Source organism: Aotus nancymaae, unplaced genomic scaffold (genome assembly GCF_030222135.1).
Source record: "Aotus nancymaae isolate 86718 unplaced genomic scaffold, 86718_ANA_hifiasm-v0.15.2.pri h1tg000028l, whole genome shotgun sequence".
Lineage (NCBI taxonomy): Eukaryota > Metazoa > Chordata > Mammalia > Primates > Aotidae > Aotus > Aotus nancymaae.
The window spans coordinates 26626359-26648995 of NW_026988441.1; the positions used below are offsets into that span (position 1 = coordinate 26626359).

General features: G+C 57.9%; 1 protein-coding gene across 1 annotated transcript; it reads left to right on the forward strand.

The window, feature by feature from the left end:
* Window positions 1-21: 21 nt before the first annotated feature.
* On the forward strand, window positions 22-19347 carry COPE (COPI coat complex subunit epsilon). Its single transcript, XM_012443552.2, has 10 exons — window positions 22-193; window positions 6266-6328; window positions 7543-7643; window positions 11931-12083; window positions 13310-13363; window positions 14063-14144; window positions 15501-15656; window positions 18494-18562; window positions 18916-18990; window positions 19143-19347. Exons 1-10 carry the CDS (start codon window positions 68-70, stop codon window positions 19188-19190), a joined length of 927 nt encoding a protein of 308 aa, XP_012298975.1. The 5' UTR covers window positions 22-67; the 3' UTR covers window positions 19191-19347.
* The last annotated feature ends 3290 nt before the right edge of the window (window positions 19348-22637 follow it).

Here is a 22637-nt window from a genome sequence, read left to right on the forward strand (position 1 = left end):
CCGTGTCGGGGTCTTGCTTCCGGCCGACGTGTCTTTCAGGAAGAGGAGCGGGTGACAAGTAAGCGCCATGGCGCCTCCGGCTCCTGGCCCGACCTCCGGTGGCTCCGGGGAAGTGGACGAGCTGTTCGACGTAAAGAACGCCTTCTACATCGGCAGCTACCAGCAGTGCATAAACGAGGCGCAGCGGGTGAAGGTGCGGCCGCGCAGGGGCGCGGGGACGCTGGGGGCGGAGGCGGAGGACGCTTCCTGGTGGCCGCGAGCCGCGTTCTGCGTCTAAAAACTCTTCTCCTCGCGTTTTTTGGGCACCTGTTCACAGTTCAGTGAGTAATCACTGTCCCATGACAGAACCCAGAGCAGTAACAGTTTACAGTACTGCTCACTGGTGCAGCGAGCTCTCTGCGCCCTTGGACGCGTTTGAGTAATGGAGGTGTTTATGCTGCTGTAGTGACAATAAGTGTTTTTTGTCTAGCCATACCCTTAGTTCCCTTGAGATGAGGATTGTTGTTTATCCTCATTTTACGGATTAGAACACCAAAGTTCAGAGGGAGAAACCGCTTCCCCGACGTTTCCCTGCCCACCAAGTCCGGTTATTTCTCCCAGAGCTTACCCATTCATTCATTCATTCATTCATTATTCATTAAGCACTTTTATTATGGAACGGGCACTGTATTCCACTGGACTCAGAATGATTACAGATAGTTTCCCAGCGCAGCGGCTCACGCCTGTAATTCCGGCGCTTTGGGAGGCCGAGGCAGGCGGATCAGGAGCTCAGGAGTTGGAGACCAGCCTGGGCAACATGGTGAAACCCTATCTCTACTAAAAATGCAAAAATTAGCCGGGCGTAGTGGCGGGCACCTGTAATCCTAGCTACTCGGGAGGCTGAGACAGAAGAATCGCTTGAACCCGGGAGGCGGAGGTTGTAGTGAGCCAAGATCACGCCACTGCACTCCAGCCTGGGTGACAAAATTGTAAGAATTAAAGAAAGAGGAAAGAAACAGGAAAGGTGGCTTGCCAATCAAGACAGGTTTATTTTAGAGAAAATAAACCTGAGAGGTGCCTTCTGGCCGAGTTGGGTCAGAGGCACTCTTTTACAGTCTAAAAGTTTTTAAGGATTCAGGGTGGGACAGTTGATAGAGGCTTGGGCTGCCTCTGTGTCTCTTTGTTGTGCTTATCTGGGAAGGATAGTTGTGTGTCTGCTCCCATAGTCTTTATACAGCTGCAGGCATACTCCCAAGCCTGCTTTAACTTCCTGTCTTAGTGCACCTGAAGGGAAGGGAATGTGCTTATGAAGGCCCACCGTTTTACTGGGGCCCATTGTATGAGGGTGAAGTTTGACAGTTACCCAAAAGACTTTCCCCCACCTCCTTCTGTGCCCTAGCTGTCTTATCTGTGTTTTACCGTCTGCTTTTTCTGGCTGCTTGTTAGAAGAGAAGTGATTTCCTTGAAATGCATGAGGCCTGCTGACACCTTGACTTGGGACTAATGGCCTCCAGGACTGTGATTGTGAGGGAATTTTTTTTCTTTCTTTTTTTTGAGACGAAGTTTCGCTCTTGTTACCCAGGCTGGAGTGCAATGGCACGATCTCGGCTCACCGCAACCTCCGTCTCCTGGGTTCAAGCAATTCTCCTGCCTCAGCCTCCCGAGTAGCTGGGACTACAGGCGTGTGCCACCATGCCCAGCTAATTTTTGTATTTTTTTAGTAGACACGGGGTTTCACCATGTTGACCAGGATGGTCTCGATCTCTTGACCTCGTGATCTACCCGCCTCGGCCTCCCAAAGTGCTGGGATTACAGGCGTGAGCCACCACGCCCGGCCGAATTTTTTTTTTTTTTTTTTGACCGAGTCTCACTCTTTGGCCCAGGCTGGAGTGCAATGGTGCAATCTCAGCTCACAGCAACCTCCAACTCCCAGGTTCAAGCCGTTCTCCTGCCTCAGCCTCCCGAATAGGTGGGATTACAGGCGTGTGAGAGCACACCTGGCTAATTTTTGAGGAATACATTTTTTTTTTTTTTTTTTGAGACGGAGTTTCGCTCTTGTTACCCAGGCTGGAGTGCAATGGCGCGATCTCGGCTCACCGCAGCCTCCGCCTCCTGGGTTCAGGCAATTCTCCTGCCTCAGCCTCCTGAGTAGCTGGGATTACAGGCACGCGCCACCATGCCCAACTAATTTTTTGTTTTTTAGTAGAGACGGGGTTTCACCTTGTTGACCAGGATGGTCTCGATCTCTTGACCTCGTGATCCACCCGCCTCGGCCTCCCAAAGTGCTGGGATTACAGGCGTGAGCCACCGCGCCCGGCCGAGGAATACATTTTTTAAGCCTTCTGGTCTGTGATGGTTCATGACAGTGGCCTGAGCAGCCTAAGATAGTCCCACCTGAGGTGGCCCCAGGGAGAACACCTGACATGTCTTTACCCTTTGTTGACACTAGCACTAGGCTACCATCGTGACATTTCTGGGTTTCTCAGACATTTGTCAGTTGCCCACAAGGTGGCAGGCACCTCCCAGCTGCTGGGGTTGAAGCAGCTCACAGGCCTTGAGTTGCTGACGGCACAGTGCAGTCTGGTCACTGGCTACAGGGACAAAGGTGAGGAGTCACTACCCCCAGGTTTCCGGCTACAGGGCCCCCATCCTGTCACCTGCCTTCCCAAACAATACCACGGACACATCTTAAGCCACCTGGGGCCAGTGCTGGGGCCACCCTAGGGCAGGTGACCTTGGTGGATGTGGCCTTCTGGCTTTGCTCGTTTCTGGGTTCCCCGGTGATCCCAGTGAGCCATTGGGGTTGAAGAGCAGCGCTCTCCCTCCCCGGGGACACCCATGCGTCCTGATGGTGGGATCGCCCCTGGGAATCAAAACCACAAAGGTTCCAGAGCCTCACGTCGGGGTCACGGTCTCCACATTTGTTGTTGTTAATCTTCCTAGCACTCTTCTCTCTCCAGTGCACGCTGCAGCCTCTGAGCACTAATGCACACACAGTCTCCTGGGCACCTGCATTTCACACAGGGGTGGCCGGGGCCATCCAGTGCCCGCCATGGCACCCCACTGTGCCCTTGCTTTGAAAGCCCCAACAGCCAGCTTTTGTCTCTTTTTTTTTTTTTTTTTTCCTAAAGGTAGACAGGGTCTCACTGTCACCCAGGCCGGAGTGCAGTGCAGTGGCATGATCATAGTCTCCTCTAGCCTTGACCTCCCAGGCTCGAGCAATCCTCCTTCATCAGCCTCCCGAGTTGCTGGGACTACAGGTGCACGTCACGACATCCAGCCAATTTTTAAAATTTTTTATAAACACAGGGTCTCAGACCGGGCGTGGTGGCTCACGCCTGTAATCCCAGCACTTTGGGAGGCCAAGGCAGGTGGATCACAAGGTCAGGAGATCAAGACCATCCTGGCCAACATGGCAAAACCCAGTCTCTACTAAAAATACAAAAATTAGCCGGGCATGGTGATGCGTGCCTGTAATCCCAGATAATCAGGAGGCTGAGGCAGGAGAATCGCTTGAACCCTGGAGGCAGAGGTTTCAGTGAACTGAGGTCATCATGCCACTACATTCCAGCCTGGGCAACAGAATGCGACACCATCTCAAAAAAAAAAAAACACACGGGGTCTTGCTATGTTGCCTACGCTGGTCTCAAACCCCTGGATTTAAGCATTCCTCCTGCTTTGGCTTAAGTTCAGGGGATTACAAAGCACTGGGATTACAAGCATCAGCCACCATACCTAGCCTCTCTCTTTTTACATTTTTTTTTTTTTGTGAGACAGAGTTTCACTCCTGTTGCCCAGGCTGGAGTGCAATGGCTCGATCTTGGCTCACCACAAACTCCGCCTCCTGGGTTCAAGTGATTCTCCTGCCTCAGCCTCCCCAAGTAGCTGGGATTACAGGCATGTGCTACCATGCCCAGCTAATTTTGTATTTTTAGTAGAGACGGGGTTTCTCCGTGTTGGTCACGCTGTTCTTGAACTCCCAACCTCTCAGGTGATCCACCCACCTCGACCTCCCAAAGTGCTGGGATTACAAGCATGAGCCACTGCGCCTGGCCTGCCTCTCTCTCTCTCTTTTTTTTTTTTTTTTTTGAGACGGAGTTTCGCTCTTGTTACCCAGGCTGGATTGCAATGGCGCGATCTCGGCTCACCGCAACCTCCGCCTCCTGGGTTCAGGCAATTCTTCTGCCTCAGCCTCCTGAGTAGCTGGGATTACAGGCACGCGCCACCATGCCCAGCTAATATTTTGTATTTTTAGTAGAGACGGGGTTTCACCATGTTGACCAGGTTGGTCTCGATCTCTTGACCTCATGATCCATCCGCCTCGGGCTCCCAAAGTGCTGGGATTACAGGCGTGAGCCACCGGGCCTGGCCCGCCTCTCTCTTTTTAAACTGAGAGTCGCATGGGGCCCCGGGCTCGTCACCTTACTGATGTCCACCTCAGAAGGTTGCTTGAGAGTTACTTATTTATTAACTAGTTTTGGGCCATTACCCAGGCTGGAGTGCAGTGGTGCAATCTTGGCTCACTGCAACCTCCACCTTCCAGGTTCAAGCGATTCTCCTGCCTCAGCTTCCACAGTAGCTGGCATTACAGGCATAAGCCACTGCTCCCAGCTGATTTTGTATTTTTAGTAGAGACAGGGTTTCACCATGTTGGCCAGGCTGGTCTGGAACTCCTGACCTCAAGTGATCCACCCGCCTGGGCCTCATAAAGTGCTGGGATTGCAGGTGTGAGCCACCATACCCAGCCTGTAATATGTTTCTTTGCATATTTGAGTATATCTTTCACCTCTCCATCCCATTTGCAGGTGGGGCTCAATTTCTGCAGCCTCCATCCTCCAAATGCCTTTGACATTCTTCTAGGAGTGAGTGAGTGAGTTACTGAGACAGAGTTTCGCTTTTGTTGCCCAGGCTGGAGTGCAATGGCGCGATCTCGGCTCACTGCATCCTCCACCTCCCGGGTTCAAGCAGTTCTCCTGCCTCAGCCTCCCAAGTAGCTTGGATTACAGGCATGCACCACCATGCCCGGCTAATTTTGTATTTCTAGTAGAGGTGAGGTTTCTCCATGTTGGTCAGGCTGGTCTCGAACTCCTGACCTCAGGTGATCCACCTGCCTCGGCTTCCCAAAGTGCTGGGATTACATGCATGAGCCACTGCGCCCAGCCAGAGTTATTTATTTAGAAGACATCTCATTCCAAATCACAGCCAGATACCTAGTCTGGCTACCAGAGCCTGAACAGAAGCTGCTGGGGCCTCTTGGCAATGCCAGCCTGAGTCAGGCTGGGGCAGGTCTGCGGTAGAGATGAGGGATGAGGACATGTTTGACACCCACGCTACTCCCTCAGGCAGGGGAGAAGGAAGAGATGTGTCTTGGAATCTGTGGTTCTCGGCCTCAGGGGACAGGGTAGCATAACCCCCACCCCGGTTTGGGCGCTGGATCCTTTGCCCCTGTGCCTTGGCAGCTGGCAGGTCCCCTTGCTGAGAGCCCTCTCCATCCCTCCCATTTAGAGGTAGTTGGAGTGACGATGCTGAGGTGGCTGGGCCCCTTCCCAGTTGCACTTTCATCTCGAAGCCCCCAGGCGCCTGTGCGAGCACCCTTAGGCCACAGGCTGAGCTGCACTGTGTCCACCTGCGTGGGCAGCCTGGGAAGTCAGCCAGCCCCTGGGGGCAGTCTGCGAAGCGGTGCTCCAGAGGAGGGCCCCAGCCTCCCTGCCTGGCCTGGGCCCAGGGGCAGCTTCCTGATCGTCCCAAAATGGGTGTTGCCACAGGTCACCTCCCTCCTGCTCCTCAGTTCTGTGCAGTGGCTGGGCCGTAGGGGGTGTGGCCCAAGTACAGGGCCGTCCCCAGGCTCTCCCCTGGCCAGGGCTGGGCACAGATGTTACCACACTGGGACAGCCAAACTGAGCTCAAAATGTCTTGAGACAAAAACAGAACAGAATCAAGCCACAGTGGCCCCAAGTCCAGCAGTTAGAGGTGCGGGCGCCACCCTGGCTCCTTGAGTGTGGCTGGAGCAAGCACTGGACTTTGGGAGCAAGCCTTCTTCCTGGGGTGGTGTTGGGGTGGGACGAGATCAGGTACCCCCGTTTAGGGTGCCCCCAGCAGAAGCCACTCTCAGGCTCCCCAAGGTCACGAGCAGTGGAGGATCAGAGCTGGGACTCAGACCTTCAGCCCTGCTGAAGAAGTCACCTGTCCCCAGTGTACAGGGGCCTGTCTGTCTGTCATGCTCACCCTGTGTTGTGTGGGCTGCACGGGGCCTCCTGTGCGTCCTGACCCACGTTGGTTCCCACAGCTGTCAAGCCCAGAGAGAGACGTGGAAAGGGACGTCTTCCTGTATAGAGCGTACCTCGCGCAGGTGAGTGCGGGCCTCGGGCTGGGGGCGAGAGTGATGGACAGAGTAGAGGGTGGGGCTGGGGGCAGGAAGGCACCACAGAGCAGGCTGCAGGGACAGTAAACAAAGCAGGGACCCAGGCCTGCACGTCCAGTGACTGAACAGCTGTGCAGCCAGCACGTGGAGGCGGCTGTGTCACGGAGGCCCGAGACTGCCAGGCCAGCGGGCCTGGGTCACAGCATCTTGATTTTTATTTATTTATTTGTTTATTTAGAGACAGAGTCTCCGTCTGTCACCCAGGTTGGAGTGTAGTGGCGTGATCTCGACTCACCGCAACCTCCACCTCCCGGGTTCAAGTGATTCTCTTGCCTCAGCCACCCGAATAGCTGGGATTATAGGCGCCCACCACCATGCCCAGCTAATTTTTGTTTTTTTAGTAGAGATGTGGTTTCTCCATGTTGGCCAGGCTGGTCTCAAACTCCTGACCTCAGGTGATCCACCTGCCTCAGCCTCCCAAAGAGCTGGGATTACAGGCGTGAGCCACTGTGCCTGGCTGATTTTTTTTTATTTATTTAAATAATTTGTAGGAGCCAGGCATGGTGGCTCACACCTGTAATCCCAGCAGTTTGGGAGGCTGAGGTGGGAGGATCGCTTGAAGCCACGAGTTCAAGACCAGCCTGGGCAACATACTGAGACCTCCATCTCTACAAAAAATTTTAAAAATAAGCCAGGCATGATGGCATGTGCCTGGGGTCCCAGCTACTTGGGAGGCTGTGAGGGCTGGGCCCGTGGCTGCAGATGCGACCGTAGTGTCATTGTGGTCCTCCTTGGGAGGGCCGGTGGGTGGACAGGGCTGGCTGGGGGCATATCCTGCTTTGTAGAATCACATGCCACAGACCCCAGTAACTACTGCTGCCCTGCCCCCGATGACACGCCCATCCTCGCCTTCACCTCACACCAGAGGTGGACAGCTCAGGGGGACAGAGAGTAACCTGCCAGGGTCCCCAGCTCAAAGCATGGGCAGTGTGGCCCCACAGATGAAGACACACCTGGCTGCTCATGACAGGTGATGCCACGCCCACCTGCATCATGTACTGCAGTGCGGGTGGCCCTTGCTGGGTTGAGAGGTCCCTGGTAGGGCAGGGGCATCCCATCTGGGGCTCTCCCTGCCACGCTAAGGACATGGAAATCCTCTGGGGCGGGCGGGCGAGCGAGCTGATGCCTTGTCCCCACCGCAGAGGAAGTTTGGCGTGGTCCTGGACGAGATCAAACCCTCCTCGGCCCCCGAGCTCCAGGCCGTTCGCATGTTCGCTGACTACCTCGCCCACGAGAGCCGGAGGTGAGGCCCCAGAAGGCAGACTGGCCTGGGGCGTGGGGCCTTCTCTGAGGCCTGTTGGTTATGAAACTGGGTGGGCGGTGGGCGTGGTGTGCAGCACACAGCATCTTCAGATTACGCACCTCTCCCCTCTGCCCCCCTGTTCTTTGTGTCTTCAGTTTCCCTCACCTGCACGGCAGTGAGGGCTGGTGATGGACCCTGCTTCAAAGGGGAGAGTCAGAGACAGTGCTGTGTGTGCACCTGCCCTCAGGGCCCACAAGGCGCTCTCCGGACCTATAACTGAGAATGTCAATCAATGAGCAGCCCTCTGTACCACCGAGACCCCAAGATAGCCCAGGGCTCAGCAGGGTGGGGCCTTCCAATCAGTTTCGTTTTCTTTTTTTCTTTTTTTGAGTCGGAGTCTCCCTCTAATGCCCAGGCTGGAATGTAATGGTGCGATCTCAGCTCACTGCAACCTCCACCTCCTGGGTTCAAACGATTTTCCTGTCTCAGCCTCCCGAGTAACTGGAACTACAGCCGTGTGTCACCACACCCAGCTAATTTTTGTTATTTTAGCAGAGACGGGGTTTTACCATGTTGCCCAGGGTGGCTTCAAACTCTTGAGCTCAGGCCATCCACCCGTCTCAGTCTCCCAAATGCGATCAGTTTTCTAGTCCCAGCTAGTCAGGGACTGTATCCTGCCAGTGTCCCCCCTGGAGCCCAGGTAGAGGGCGGGTGAGGCCACGCCAGTCCTGCTCCTGAGCCACAGGCCAGCGTTGGTCAAATGCCCATGGGCAGCAGCCAAAGGGAGAGGGGCCTGGGCTGTGGGGACCCAAGAACCCTGCCCCTCCCGCCGTGGGGTTGCAGTGAGGGTCTGGGATGGGGAGACTGCTGTGATCCTGTTCTTCCCTGGCCCACGGAGGCAGCGCCTCGACTACTGCCTCCCTTCACCCAAAGATGCCTGGGATTCCTGGGAGCTGACTCCTGTGCAGAGGCAGCATAGTGGGGTGAATGGGGTCCGCCAAAAGGCATGTCCACATCCCATCCCACGTGCTTGTGAATGTGATCCCATTTTAAAACAGTGTCTCTGGTCTATGGCCATACCACCGTTAACGCTCCCGATTTCGTCTGATCTCGGAAGCTAAGCAGGGTCGGGCCTAGTTAGTACTTGGATGGGAGAAAAAGCGTCTTTGCCAATCAAATTAAGAGATGAAGACATGGTGGATTTAGGGTGGGCCCTAGAGCCGAGGACTTGTGTCCTTGTAAGAGATAAAAGAAGGGTCGGTTTTAGCTGGAGAGGCGAGAAAAAGAAAAAAGGAAATGAGGGCCGGGCGCAGTGGCTCATACTTGTAATCCCAGCACTTTGGGAGGCTGAGGCTGGCAGATCACCTGAGGTCAGGAGTTTTCAAGACCAGACTGGCCAACATGGAGAAACCCCGTTTCTATTAAAAATACAGAATTAACAGGGCGTGATGGCACGTGTCTGTGATCCCAGCTACTAGGGGGGCTGAGGCAGGAGAATCTCTTGAACCAGGGAAACGGAGATTTCAGTGAGCCAAGATCGTGCCAGTGCACTCCAGCCTGGGCGACAGAGGGGGACTGTCTCCAGAACAAAAAAATGGGGAGGGGGCAGGCACAGTGGTTTACCCCGTCGTCCCAGCACTTTGGGAGGCTGAGGCGGGTGGATCATGAGGTCAAGAGATCGAGACCATCCTAGTCAACATGGTGAAACCCCGTGTCTACTAAAAATACAAAAATTAACGGCACGGTGGTGTGCACCTGTAGTCCCAGCCACTCAGGAGACTGAGGCAGGAGAATCGCTTGAACCCAGGAGGCAGAGTTTGCAGTGAGCCGAGATCGCGCCACTGCACTCCAGCCTGGTGACAGAGTGAGACTCTGTCTCAAAAAAAAAAAAAAAAAAAAAAGGGCCAGGCGCAGCCCACAGCATTAAGCCCACGTGACAACAGAGACAGACTGGGGTGACATGTCTGCCAGCTGAGGAGTGCCAAGAATGGCCGGCAGCCACCAGAGCTGGGAGAGAGGCATGGGACTGCCTCACCCTCCAGCCTCCACATGGAGCCAGCCCTGCCGCCACCTTGACTGCGGACTCGCGGCCTCCAGAGCTGTGAGGAACGAAGCCCTGGTGTCCTCAGACTGCCCAGGTTGTGGCGCTTTGCCACAGCAGCTCCAGAACATTCGGATGGGCGACCTTCCAGGGTCACTGTTTCTCCCACCCTGCACTTCACCAGCTGGGGTGAAGGCGGGGAACCCTGGGTCCCCCAGGAGCAGCGGCTGCTGTGACCATCACAGAAAATAGCCATGGAGAGCAGGCGGTCCAGCCAGGTGCTCGTGCTGCGTCTATCGAGCTGCACAGCTGCTACCTCACTGGCAGGAAGCCCCGGGACTGGAGGAGCCTCCATGAGTAATTGGTTTTGGTTTTGAGTTTTCTGTTTTCTTTTTTTGAGACGGAGTTTTTTGCTCTTGTTGCCCAGGCTGGAGTGCAATGGCGTGATCTCAGCTCACCACAACCTCCATCTCCCGGATTTAGGCAATTCTCTCACCTCAGCCTCCTGAGTAACTAGGATTACAGGCATATGCCACCGTGCCTGGCTTTTTTTTTTTTTTTAAATATAGTAGAGACAGGGTTTCACTATGTTGATCAGGCTAGTCTTGAACTCCTGACCTCGTGATCTACCCGCCTCAGCCTCCCAAAGTGCTAGGATTACAGGTGTGAGCCACTGCACCAGGCTGTTTTTTTTCTTGAGATAGGGTCTTGCTCTGTCACTCAGCCTGGCATACAGTGGCATAATCTTGGCTCACTGCCGCCTTGATCTCCCAGGCTCAAGTGATCCTCCCACCTCAGCCTCCCAAGTAGCTGGGACTACAGGCATGACGTACCACCATGCCCAGCTAATTTTCGTGGTTTTTGTAGAGATGGGGTTTTACCATGTTGCCCAGGCTGGTCTCGAACTCCTGGGCTCGTGATCCGCCCAGTAATTGCTTCTGTTGCTGTTTGTTCTTGAGATGGTCTCACTCTGCCACCGAGGCTGGAGTGCAGAGGTGCAACCACGGCTCACTGCAGCTTCAACCTCCCGGGCTGGAGCCATCCTCCTGCCTCAGCCTCCCAGGTAGCTGGGACTACAGGCACCACCAGGCCCAGCTGAATTCTTGTAGAAAAAGGGGTCCTGTTATGTTGCCCAGGGTGGTCTTGAACTCCTGAGCTTAAGCAATCCTCCTGCCTTGGCCTCCCAAAGCACTGGGGTTACAGACGCGCCGTGGCACCCGGCCCCATTGGTTTGTAACACCTTAGGATGACAACTTTCCGGTACCAGTACTACAACAGCTAGCAGCGTTTACGCACCCTTCATGTGCCGGAGCCTCAGGAAGCTTCGTAAGGTGGCCTTGAGTGCTCCGTGCTCCATCCCACGTGACCCCTGTAACATGGTCCCTCAGCACAGGGGGAAACAGACTCAGACCTGAAGTCACTCATCTGTCAGGCCTGGCACCGTGGCGCGTCTTCAGTGGAGCCTGGTTGGTGTCAGACACGCTGAGCTCTTGGTGGCCCCTCAGACACAGGCCCTGGGCAGACAGCCCCCAGATCCGCTTCGATGCTTATGGGGTCACAGAGCTGCGTGTAGACCCAGGGGAACACCACCTTTGGTCTGGGGTATCTCCCTTGCTCACCTTCTCTTGTCAGCTGCTCAGTAGCCATGGGGAATGGAGGGTCTGGGTCCAGCTGGGGACACGGAGGCAAGTGACCTATGCCCTCAGGGGACCCCAGCCAGTCCTCAGCCTCGCCTGGGCTCAAGCTTGGCCCTGGCCTGCAGCACGCTGGCCATCTTCAGGGTGCAGCTGACATGCCGGACTCTCAGGGACTGAGGGCAGCCACCCTGGCAGTGGGGGTGCCCCAGGGCTCCCATCCTCTTGCACGGCCCCTTGGCACCCCGGCCAAGCTAATGCTAGAAGATTTGGCCTTGAAGCCCACAGGGCTGATTGGTTATGGTCAGGAGTCCCAGCTGGGCCTACCAGCCTCCTTGGGAAGGTGGGTGAGGTTGGTGTCAGACTGGCAGTGCCTCCTCATGTCTCCTTGGGGCACCCCATCCCACGTGTCCCAGCCTTGGGATCCTCGTCTATGAGGTGCCTCATAGGGAGGGAGGGCATGTCGGGGATGCTCGATGCTCAGCCTGCGGCTGCTCTGCACCCCCAGTGCCTGGCTCACCCTCTCTGGGCCTGTCTGCTCCCAAGGAAGGGGAACCTCTGAGATCCCGCAGGGCCGCCCAGCTGTGGGTCCTGAGCATCTGTGTCTTGCAGGGACAGCATCGTGGCCGAGCTGGACCGAGAGATGAGCAGGAGTGTGGACGTGACCAACACCACCTTCCTGCTCATGGCCGCCTCTGTCTATCTCCATGACCAGAACCCGGACGCCGCCCTGCGTGCCCTGCACCAGGGGGACAGCCTGGAGTGGTGAGTGGCCGTCCTGCTCTGGGGCCAGCCTGGGAGGCAGGTGCCCCTTACCACATCTCCAGGCTGTGCACGCGTGGCCTGACTGGCCGTCGTCATGGGAGCAGGGAATGAGGTGGCGCTGAAACGAGGCCCCGGCCTCTTGTCCGGGCTCCAAGGACATGGTGCCCAGGCTGCAAACCCTCTGTTCCCAAGGGCAGAGCAGAAAGCAGCCTTGTCTCTGCCTGGCTTCTGTGTCCCCACCCCACCACAAAGCATTCTGTGCCTCGGCCCTGGGCCCAGTCTCTCAGGCCTCCCCAGGCCCCCCACACTGGCCCTCCCCCAGGGCCCTCTGGGGTTGGGGTGCTGGAGCCCTGCAGAGTGAGTTCGGTGCCCCCTCCACCCCACGATGTGACTCTGGGCCGTGTCCAGGGCACTGGTCACAGAAAGTGTGTCGGCTCTTCCCGGCGAGCTGTCGTGGAGTGCCTGCCTTCCGCCATGAGTCCCAAGCTGGGCATTACACAGGGGCTGTGGATCTGCTCCCGTCCCACCTCCATCCATGGAGGGCTGAGAATGGAGGGCGGCAGCTAGGCGTGGTGGCGTGCACCCGTTCCAGCTGCTCAGGAGGCGGAAGCGGGAGGTGGAGGCTGCAGTGAGCTGTGATGGCGCCACTGCTCTCCAGCCTGGGCAGCCAGACCCTGTCTCACAAAAAAATAAAAAGAAAAGCAATAGGGATGTCACACTGCTGGCAGACGCGGTGCTGGGCCAGGCGCTGGCTCCTGTTGGTGGTCACGGCCACCTGGGGCCGAGAGGGATGAGGGCATGAGGGGACCTGCAGGGAGCGGGTGGCCCCAGGGCCCCGCTGCTGGTGCAGGTGCAGGGCAGGTGCATGCCCTTCCTCTGGGGCCTTGCTCCTGAGCACCCACCGCCGCGAGGGCGTTGATGAGTCTGGGCAGGGTGCTCTGTCTGCAGGCACAGCCTATGGAGGCTGCTGCTTCTCCTGTGGGCAGCGAGTGGGCCGCGGACTGGAGCCCCGCCCTGGGGACCCCTGCCCCCGCAGAGCTCCCAGGCCTGAGCGAGCTGAGTGGTGACATGTGGAAGTGCGGGTGTCCCCCTCTGCCGGACAGGGCTGGTGGTCCTAAGCAGACGGCTTAGGAACATTCCAGACACATAGAGTGAATCCTGGGTGTGGTGGGGCCGTGCAGTGTGTGTGTGGCCACCTGCTGACCACCACCCACCCTGTCCTGCAGCACAGCCATGACCGTGCAGATCCTGCTGAAGCTGGACCGCCTAGACCTCGCCCGGTGAGCCCTCCCGCCCCTCTCTACCACATGAGCCACAGCCCGGCCACATTGGGACCCCATGGCCCAGAGTGTCTGTGGTTACGTCATTACTCTTGATGTCCGTGGGGCTGGCCATCACTCAACCCCTCTCTGCAGTATCTTGCCAGGGAGGAGGGCCACGGCTATCTGTGCCTCAGTTTCTCTCTATGCAGTGGGTGACAGGCCTGTCCCACAGGGTGAGGGTGGGCTTCATGGAGAGAGTGGAGGCTGTGCCCGGAGGAACATGTCACTTGGCCAGCTTGTGACTGTGCCATGGGGCTGGTGGGACTTGCACGTGACATCCACGGGTTGGAGGCCGTGGCTGGGGCCTGGCACTCCCCTGCTGCCGTTTCCAAAGCCCTTGCCTCAGAGTCGTTCACGCTGTGGCTCCGTGGCCCTTCCCTGCATTCCATTCTCTGTGGAGTGAGTCTCTCCTGAGCCCTACCTCGTGCAGGCCACCCTGGGGGCTCTGTAGCTGGTGCCAGTCCAGCCTTACTGGGGCCTGCATGTGGCCGAACAGGCAGGGCAGCTTAGGCATTCAGTCACAGGGGATGTGTGTGCAGGGGAGCACGTGGCAGGGGCCATCCCTGAGTTCCAGTGGGCCCCAAGTGGGAACAAGGCAGGGATGGCCAGGCCGGGTCCCCGGCCACTCAGCCCCTCCTTCCTCCGTCCCTGCCCCAGGAAGGAGCTGAAGAGAATGCAGGACCTGGACGAGGACGCCACCCTCACCCAGCTCGCCACCGCCTGGGTCAGCCTGGCCACAGTGAGTCCCAGGCCACAGAGCAGGCGGGCATTGCAGGCACCTGGCTGAGCGGGGTCTGTGGGCACCCTGCACCTATGCCCAGGCTTGCCAGCCACTCCAGTGGGACTCCAGGATCAGGCTGTGGCCCCTGCCAGCCTGGCACAGCTCTCAGCCTTGACTCCATTCCGGCTTCTCACAGCCAAGCAACTCAGCCAGAGCCAAGAGATGGTGGGGGTGGGGACGGGGGTTCCCCGAGCCAGAGGTGCAGGCCTTTGCCACGACTAGCGGCCCAGCCACCCTGGCAGCCCCTCCTCCCCACAGGGCTTCCTGGGGCTTCCTTCGGCTCAGCTTTGCTCTCCAGGGTCCTGGTCCCCAGCCAGGGACGGGGTCCAGTGTTCCCATAGCAGCGCTGGAGATGTCCTCAGCTCCCAGGCCTGGGCATCCCTGCCTGGCAACAGCCCCCTCCTGGTTTCTGGGACTTGGCCCCCTTCTGAGCCACTCTTTTGTGTGGGCCTGTTAAAATGTACTCCCTGGGCCGGGCACAGTGGCTCAGGCCTGTAATCCCAGCACTTTTGGAGGCCAAGGTGGGTGGATCACGAGGTCAGGAGTTTGAGACCATCCTGGCCAACATGGTGAAACCCCGTCTCTACTAAAAATACAAAAATTAGCTGGCCATGGTGATGCACAGCTGTAAGCCCAGCTACTCGGGAGGCTGAGGCAGGAGAATCACTTGAGCCCAAGAGGCAGAGGTTGCAGTGGGCTGAGATCACGCCACTGCACTCCAGCCTGGGTGACAGAACGAGGCTCCATCTCAAAAAAAAACGACAACAATGTGCTCCCTGTCCCTGCTCCCCAGGAGAATGCAGCCTCACCCAGATAGACTTGCGGTGTCCATCCAGTGTGGTGGGACAGGCCCCGGCAGCCCTCTTGGGTAGTTTGAGCTGTTTTCACAGCCTGCCTTGGCCTCAGGCTCCCCCTGCAAGTGGCCTGCTGTCCCGAAGAAGTGGACAGGTCAGGGCTGCTGGTCACAGAGCTGACTCCTCCTCCAACGGGTCCGGTGACCCAGTAGTCCCCACTCAGACCCTGGCCCAGCCACCAGTGCACTGCATCCCTGGAAGCCCCAGATTCCACCTCTGTGGACCCAGTGCTCCGGGAGCAGGGTGGGAGGTAGGGCAGGAGGCGGCTGCGTGTCTTTAGGCCTCATCAGCAGAGCACAAGCTACCAGCGGTCCCCATGGTGATGAGTGGCCGTGCCTTGAACCTGGCACACCAGATTCGTCTCTGCGCAGTGCTGGAGTTGCCCCACTGAGGGAGGGCGCCGGCAGGGGGAGGGTCCAGCAGCAGGAGCACAGGTGATAGAGCAAGACCCTCCCCACAGGGCGGCGAGAAGCTGCAGGATGCCTACTACATCTTCCAGGAGATGGCTGACAAGTGCTCGCCCACCCTGCTGCTGCTCAACGGGCAGGCGGCCTGCCACATGGCCCAGGGCCGCTGGGAGGCTGCTGAGGGCCTGCTGCAGGAGGCACTGGACAAGGTAGGCACAGGCCCGTCCCGCAGTGGGGCCGGCGGGAAGCCAGGCGGCCGGAGGGCGGGAAGGACAGAAACAAGTGTCTCAGAGATCCCCTGGGTGTGCATGTGACCCCCTGGGTGTGCGTGTGACCCCCTGGGTGTGCATGTGACCCCCTGGGTGTGCATGCGACCCCCTGAGTGTGCGTGTGACCCCCTGGGTGTGCGTGTGACCCCCTGGGTGTGCATGTGACCCCCTGGGTGTGCGTGTGACCCCCTGGGTGTGCATGTGACCCCCTGAGTGTGCGTGTGACCCCACAGGGCTTCTAAGGCCCAGTCAGCAGTGAGACCTACAAAGCAGGGATCGTACCTGCAAATCAATCCAGATTCCGGCCTCATGGAAACGGGGCATCTGGGCAGCCTGGGCCTCAGTGACCTGAGCTGTCCTTGCTGTCATCCCAGGGCCTGCACATGGGACCCGCCACCTGAGTACATATTCAGTACTGGAGGGAGGCTCCCAGTCCTCATCTAGAGGAGAGCATGCTGTGGACAGGAGGTGACCCCTTCATGGAGAGAGTGCCACCTGCCCAGGGTGGCTACAGCTGTCTCCTGCCTCACGTCTGTGGTCCGGTCTTTTTTTATATATTTTTTTGAGACGGAGTTTCACTCTTGTCACCCCGGCTGAAGTGCAGTGGTGTGATCTCAGCTCACTGCAACTTCCGCCTCCTGGGTTCAAGCGATTCTGCCTCAGCCTATCGAGTAGCTGGGATTACAGGCGCATGCCGCCATGCCTGGTTAATTTTTGCATTTTTAGTAGAGACAGGGTTTCACTGTGTTGGCCAGGCTGGTCTCAAACTGCTGACCTCAAGTGATCTGCCTGCCTCGGCCTCCCAAAGTGCGGGGATTATAGGTATGAGCCACCACACCTGGCCATCTGCTGTCTTTCTGAAGTTTATGTTATTGTAAATTTAAAATATATATATATTTTGTAGAGATGGGGTTGTTCTTGCTGTGTTGCCCAGGTTGGTCTCAAACTCCTGGCCTCAAGTGATCCTCCCACCTCAGCCTCCCAAAGCACTAGGTTATAGGTGTGAGCCACCATGCTCAGCGGATTATTATTATTATTTTATTCATTTATTTATTTATTTTTAAGATGGAGTTTTGCTCTTGTTGCCCAGGCTGGAGTGCAGTGGCACGATTTCAGCTCATTTCAACCTCCACCTGCCCAGTTGAAGCGATTCTCCTGCCTCAGCCTCCCAAGTAGCCGGGACTACAGGTGCACGCCACCACGCCCAGCTAATTTTTGTATTTTTTGTAGAGACCAGGTTTCTCCATGTTGGCCAGGCTGGTCGCATCCCTTGACCTCGTGATCCGCCCACCTCAGCCTCCCAAAGTGCTGGGATTACATGCATGAGCCGCCATGCCTGGCCTATTGTTTTTATAATCAGAAAGGACATCAAAGCTTTTTCCATTTTGGAGAAACAGGTTTTTTGTTTTGTTTTGTTTTGTTTTTTTCTGTGCTCTGAGACAGGATATGCCACCACAGCTGGCTAATTTTTGTATTTTTTGTTAGAGATGGTTTCTCACTGTGTGGTCCAGATTAGTCTTGAACTCCTGGGCTCAAGCAATTCTCACCCTCCTCGGCCTTCTAAAGTGCTGGGATGACAGGCATGTGCCACTGCACCCAGCTGAGATGGAGTTTTAATCCACTGACAAACACTGGTTAAACTCTCCTCCCTGTCTCACGTTCCTGGGGCTGAGTTATCATCACAAAGTTGTTTGCAGAGCAGGGCAGGCCAGGGGGTGTCAGGCTGGCCCCATCACAGTCCGGGGGCTGCTCCTCCTGGGTGGGGTTCGTCTTTAGCTCTGAGCAGTTAGGGCTGGTCAGGAACTCACAGCCTGATGCGGTGTCTCAGACAGGCTGTGTGTCCCTCACTGCCCCAGGGGCCGAGACTGGCGGCCTCCTCCATCACCCTGCCCGCCTCCTCCATCACCCTGCCCCTCCCTGCTACCTGAGAACACTTGGATGAATGCATGTTCTGTGTTCACGGCCAAATCCTCGTGGGGCTTTTGTTACACCTCTCAGGTGACACACTCCATGACTCACCTGTTAGACGACTCCCTTCTGTCCTATCTCCTGAAACACCACCTGGGGCTGGCTGGCCATGCCCCATGGCCCTGGTGGCCTCCCCGCAGCTGTGGTCACCCTACATTCTTGCCAGGCTTCCAGGAGGCACTCAGGTCCCCCCACTTCTCTTTGGAGCCACCTCATGGCTGCTCCTGTGAGTGCAAGCTGGTGCCCCCTTCATGGTGGAGACTGAGGCTCAGGAAATTCCAGTCTCCAAAAAGGTGCCCTGCTGTGGGCAGGCTGGGCTCCGGGTGTGTCCCGGCTGGTGCCTCTGTGCCCCAAGCAGACATCGGGGCTCTGGCCAGGTCTCCTGGCCTAGGCGATTCCCAGGGTCCTGTGTGCCTGGGAGCTTAGAGTAAATGGGTCAGGCAAGGTCACCTGCCAAGGTTTCCTGGGGTTCATTGTGCAGCAGGAGTGGAGGCCCTCTTGGCCTGGGCCCCATTGCTTTGAGATGTGTGGGACAAATACATCCTTCCCAAGTCTTCACAAACGAGGGGTCGCGCCCCAGACTGGACCACAGATGGGGAAACTGAGGCTCAGCGAGAGGGTGGCCCCTTGGCACCGTATCGCCTGAGGTCTCCACCTTGCAGAGGGGTGGGTGGGGGACTCTGGCAGCGTTGGTCCCAGCCCCCCTCTGAGGAGGTGACCTTTTGTGGCCCTGGCCGAGGTGGGGGTGATGGGCAGGCCTGGGGGCTGGAGTGGCTGACCCTGCCTGCCGCGTCTGCCTGGGTCTCTAGGACAGCGGCTACCCAGAGACGCTGGTCAACCTCATCGTCCTGTCACAGCACCTGGGCAAGCCCCCCGAGGTAAGCGGCCCCCAGGGCTCCGGGCCAGCTCTAATGACTAGACCCTAGGACCCCAGCCTGGGGTCCACGTCCTAATCCCTAGATCCCTGGGAAGGCTCTGCACACAGTGTGTCCATCGAAGCCCACCTCCCTCACAAACCCTGCACCCCCAACCCATCCTCACCTGGGGTCCTGTCCAACCAGCTCCCCTCAACTCCACGGTGCATCTGCCACTACGTGCAGAAGCCAGCTCTGTGCCAGCACTGCTCCAGGGGTCGGCCCTGGCTCCTGCCCCCATCCACCCCTGTCCTGCAGGTCAGAGCTGCTATGGGGTCCCCATGTTCGGCTCACCCGCCTCCCTGCCTCCCCTGTAGGTGACAAACCGATACCTGTCCCAGCTGAAGGATGCCCACAGGTCCCATCCCTTCATCAAGGAATACCAGGCTAAGGTGAGTGGCAGGGTGGCCTGTCCCCAAGAACCAGGCCAGGGGGCACCTGGAGCTCAGCCTAGACTCACATGCAGCCTCTCTCTCTCCCCTTTCTCCCCCAACTGTCTCCCCACACCCCGCCCCCACCCTGTGTCACCTGTGTCTCGCTGAAGGAGAACGACTTTGACAGGCTGGTGCTACAGTACACTCCCAGCGCCTGAGGCCAGCCCAGAGCTGTCAGGACTCGAAGCCAGGACAGAGGCCAGGAGTCCTGCAGCCCTCCCCACCTGGCACCCACCCTGCATCCTCTCTGGGGGCAGGAGCCCGGCCCCAGCACCCCCATCTGTCAATAAATGTCTCCAGAGTGTTCCCACTTGATGATGTGCTCTGGCCACTTTGCTGAGGGGTGTGGGAGGTGACGCTCAGGGAGAGTCCTAGGGTACTGGCACCCAGGGCTGTTCCGGGAGACCAGGGTTTGTGGTGAGCCCCAGCTGTGCAGACCTCTACTCCGCCCTCACACAGCCACAAGCTGCTCCTGCCAAGCCAGAGGCAGCACAGCCCTGTCCCCACACCTCACCCTGACCCTGAGAGGACACTGAGCAACCCTGGTTGGCATCGGGGAAACTGAGGCACAGAGAGGTCATGGCAGTTATTGTGAGGGGCACTAAGATTCAAAACGAGAATTCCTGAGTGGCGTGGAGGTGGTGGGGGCTCAGCCCTCAGCTCAGCCTTCAGCTCAGCCTTTAGCTCAGCAAAGCCGGAGGGGCCCCGAAGGGTCAGCGTTAAACCCCACGCGCTGCTCCTGCCACCCTGCAAACCCTCCATCAAATCAGAGTCCTGCTGTGGCCTTGGCCCTGGGGCCAAGCACCCAGCCGCGATGAGAGGCGGCTGCACAGTAGGAGGTGGGTGGGCAGCAGCGGGCCGGGCCGGAGCCTCCCAGATGAGGTCACCATTGAGCTGTCCACCCGATCAAGGAGGAACTGTCAGGCTAGGTTCAGGGGGGACAGGCACCCCAGCAGTGTCCCAGCCAGTGCAAAGGTCCCTCAGTGGCTCAGGGCAGTAAGGTCGAGGGGGGCTGGACAGGGCTGCATACCCTTTGACCTCTGAGCCTGGCCTGGGCTTATCACCCAGGGAAAAGATAAGAGGCTGGGTTTCCCCGAGCCCCACCCAGGCCTATTCATTTGAAACCCGGCCCTGTCTCTGGTTGCCAGGGCAGGACAGCAAGCGACCCCTGCCCCCAGCTCCTCCCTGCTGGTCAGGGAGGGAAGTGGCAAGAGAGGCCTTCCTGGGCAAAGAAATCAGGAGGGGTCCAGACCAAGCTTCCTGGAGGGAGGAGACCTTGGTGGGGTGCACTGGCCTCAAGACTGACCCCTGCCTGGTCTCGGGTGCCTGGTCCCCAGCTGCCAGCAGAGTCGCCTTCCATTCCTGCCCTGCACCCCACCCATTGGCGGCCTCCCGGCTAGACCCGCCAAAAAGAAATTTGAGGCTAAGCTGGGGCCAGTGGGTGGGCGGGTAGCGCCTCTCCCATGACCGATGGACGCCATGGTGACCAGATAGTGCTGGCCGGGAGGGTGGGGGGAGGTGGCTGATCCCATCCAGGGCTGCCCACAGGCCTGGCCAGACCTGAGAGAGTATGTCCAGCCGAGCCCTGCATTTCCCTCGACTCCCTCTGCCTGCCAGGCAGGTTGTGGTATCTCTGGCCTCCAGCTGGACCTGAAATATTGGCCAGGTCAGGCCTCATGCCCCCCACACACTGGGCCTGTCACATCCCTCCCCGACTCAGGGACAGACTCCTAGCCACGTGGAGTACACATTGAAGAATAAGGAGTGGGGCCAGGTACAGTGGCTCTTTCCTGTAATTCCAGCACTTTGGGAGGCCAAGGTAGGCAGATCACTTGAGGTCAGGAGTTTGATACCAGCCTGGCCAACATGGCAAAACCCCTTCTTTACTAAAAATATAAAAATTACACTTTGGGAGGCCGAGGCGGGTGGATCACGAGGTCAAGAGATCGAGACCACCTTGGTCAACATGGTGAAACCCCGTCTCTACTAAAAATACAAAAATTAGCTGGGCATGGTGGCGCGTGCCTGTAATCCCAGCTACTCGGGAGGCTGAGGCAGGAGAATTGCCTGAACCCAGGAGGCGGAGGTTGCGGTGAGCCGAAATTGCGCCATTGCACTCCAGCCTGGGTAACAAGAGCAAAACTCCGTCTCAAAAAAAAATATATATATATATAAATTAGCCAGGAGTGGTGGCCGGCACCTATAATCCCAGCTACTCAGGAGGCTGAGGCAGGAGAGTCGCTTGAATCCGGGAGGCGGAGGTTGCAGTGAGCTGAGATCGTACCATTGCACTCCAGCCTGGGCAACAAGAGTGAAACTCAAAAAAAAGAACAAGGAGGAGCTGTATGTATTCGGGGCATCTGGTGACAAGTGACAAGCACACTTGAGGGGTATGTGGGACTTCAGAGTCGGGCAGCCTGAGCAGGTGGCAGAAGAGCCCTGCAGGTACTCAGGGGAACAGCATTTCAGGACGAAGAACAGCCAGTACAAAGGCCCTGAGGCAGGACAGAGGCATGTTGGAAGAACAGCAGGAAAGCCCATGGGTGGAGGGAAACGGGACACCGTGAGGGCGGCCAGTGAGGACTTGGGCTTTTCCTGAGTGGGATGGGAGCCATGGAGGGCTGCGAGCAGAGGAGGAACAGGCCCGACAGTGTCACAGCCTCCTCCTGGCCTCTGTGGGAAGCCAGAATACCAGACAGAACCCCCAGAAGGTTGAGTCGGGGCAAGGATGTGCAGGTGCAGAGAAGTGGCCAGATGCAGGCACACCTGAAGGTGGGGCCACCTGGCTGTGTTGTACGGGCTGGGTATGGGTCAAGGGGAAGGTGTGTTCACCTGCGCCCCGCAGGTCAGGTGCAGGCGTGTGGGAGCCAGCTCGGCGCTACAGGACTCATCCCTGCATCCTGCACCTTGAGGGCCAGGTGTGGGTATGTCCTGGGGGCTAGGAGAAGAGGGGGCAGCAGTGCCGAGAGAGGTGGCAGTCCCAACAGGGGTGACCAGTGTCTCTCTTGATGGCCCTCAGGGACTTTGGGCACAGGGCCTGGTCAATGAACACTGAATTGGAAGGCCACTTGTGGGGGTCCCAATGATGTCATAGTCGATCCAGGTTGGGAGTCCCCCCAACGTTGGCACCCACTCCTGCAGCCTCTCTGCAACTCATGTTAACCTGGGAAGGTTAACACATGGGGAGGCCTGCTGGGTTCCCCAGAGCCGCAGAGAGCAGCAAGTGACCCTCAGAGAACCCCCTAATCTCAGTAGCCCTCATCACACCTTTGAGTCCCAGTAGCCCGCTCTGCAGACCTGCAGAGGAAGAGGCCTGGGAAGTTTCCAGGCTGGAACCCCACTGCCAGGCCCCTGGTGTGGGACAGAGGGCTGCGTCTGTCTCCATGAGGTGCTCTTCCCAATGCCCTGGTGTGGGCCGTGTCCTTTTGAAGAATGAAAATGTTTCATTGAGCCTACGCCTGAATGCGGGAAGGCCACGGGATGGTCCTGAGACTGTGCCAAGGCGTGCCAGGCCTCGGGTCCTTGAGGAGGAGCGAGAGCTCCAGGAACTGTGAGGTCCGAGCCGGCCAGAGCGATGAAGTGGGACTGGTTCTGGAGGGCCGGGA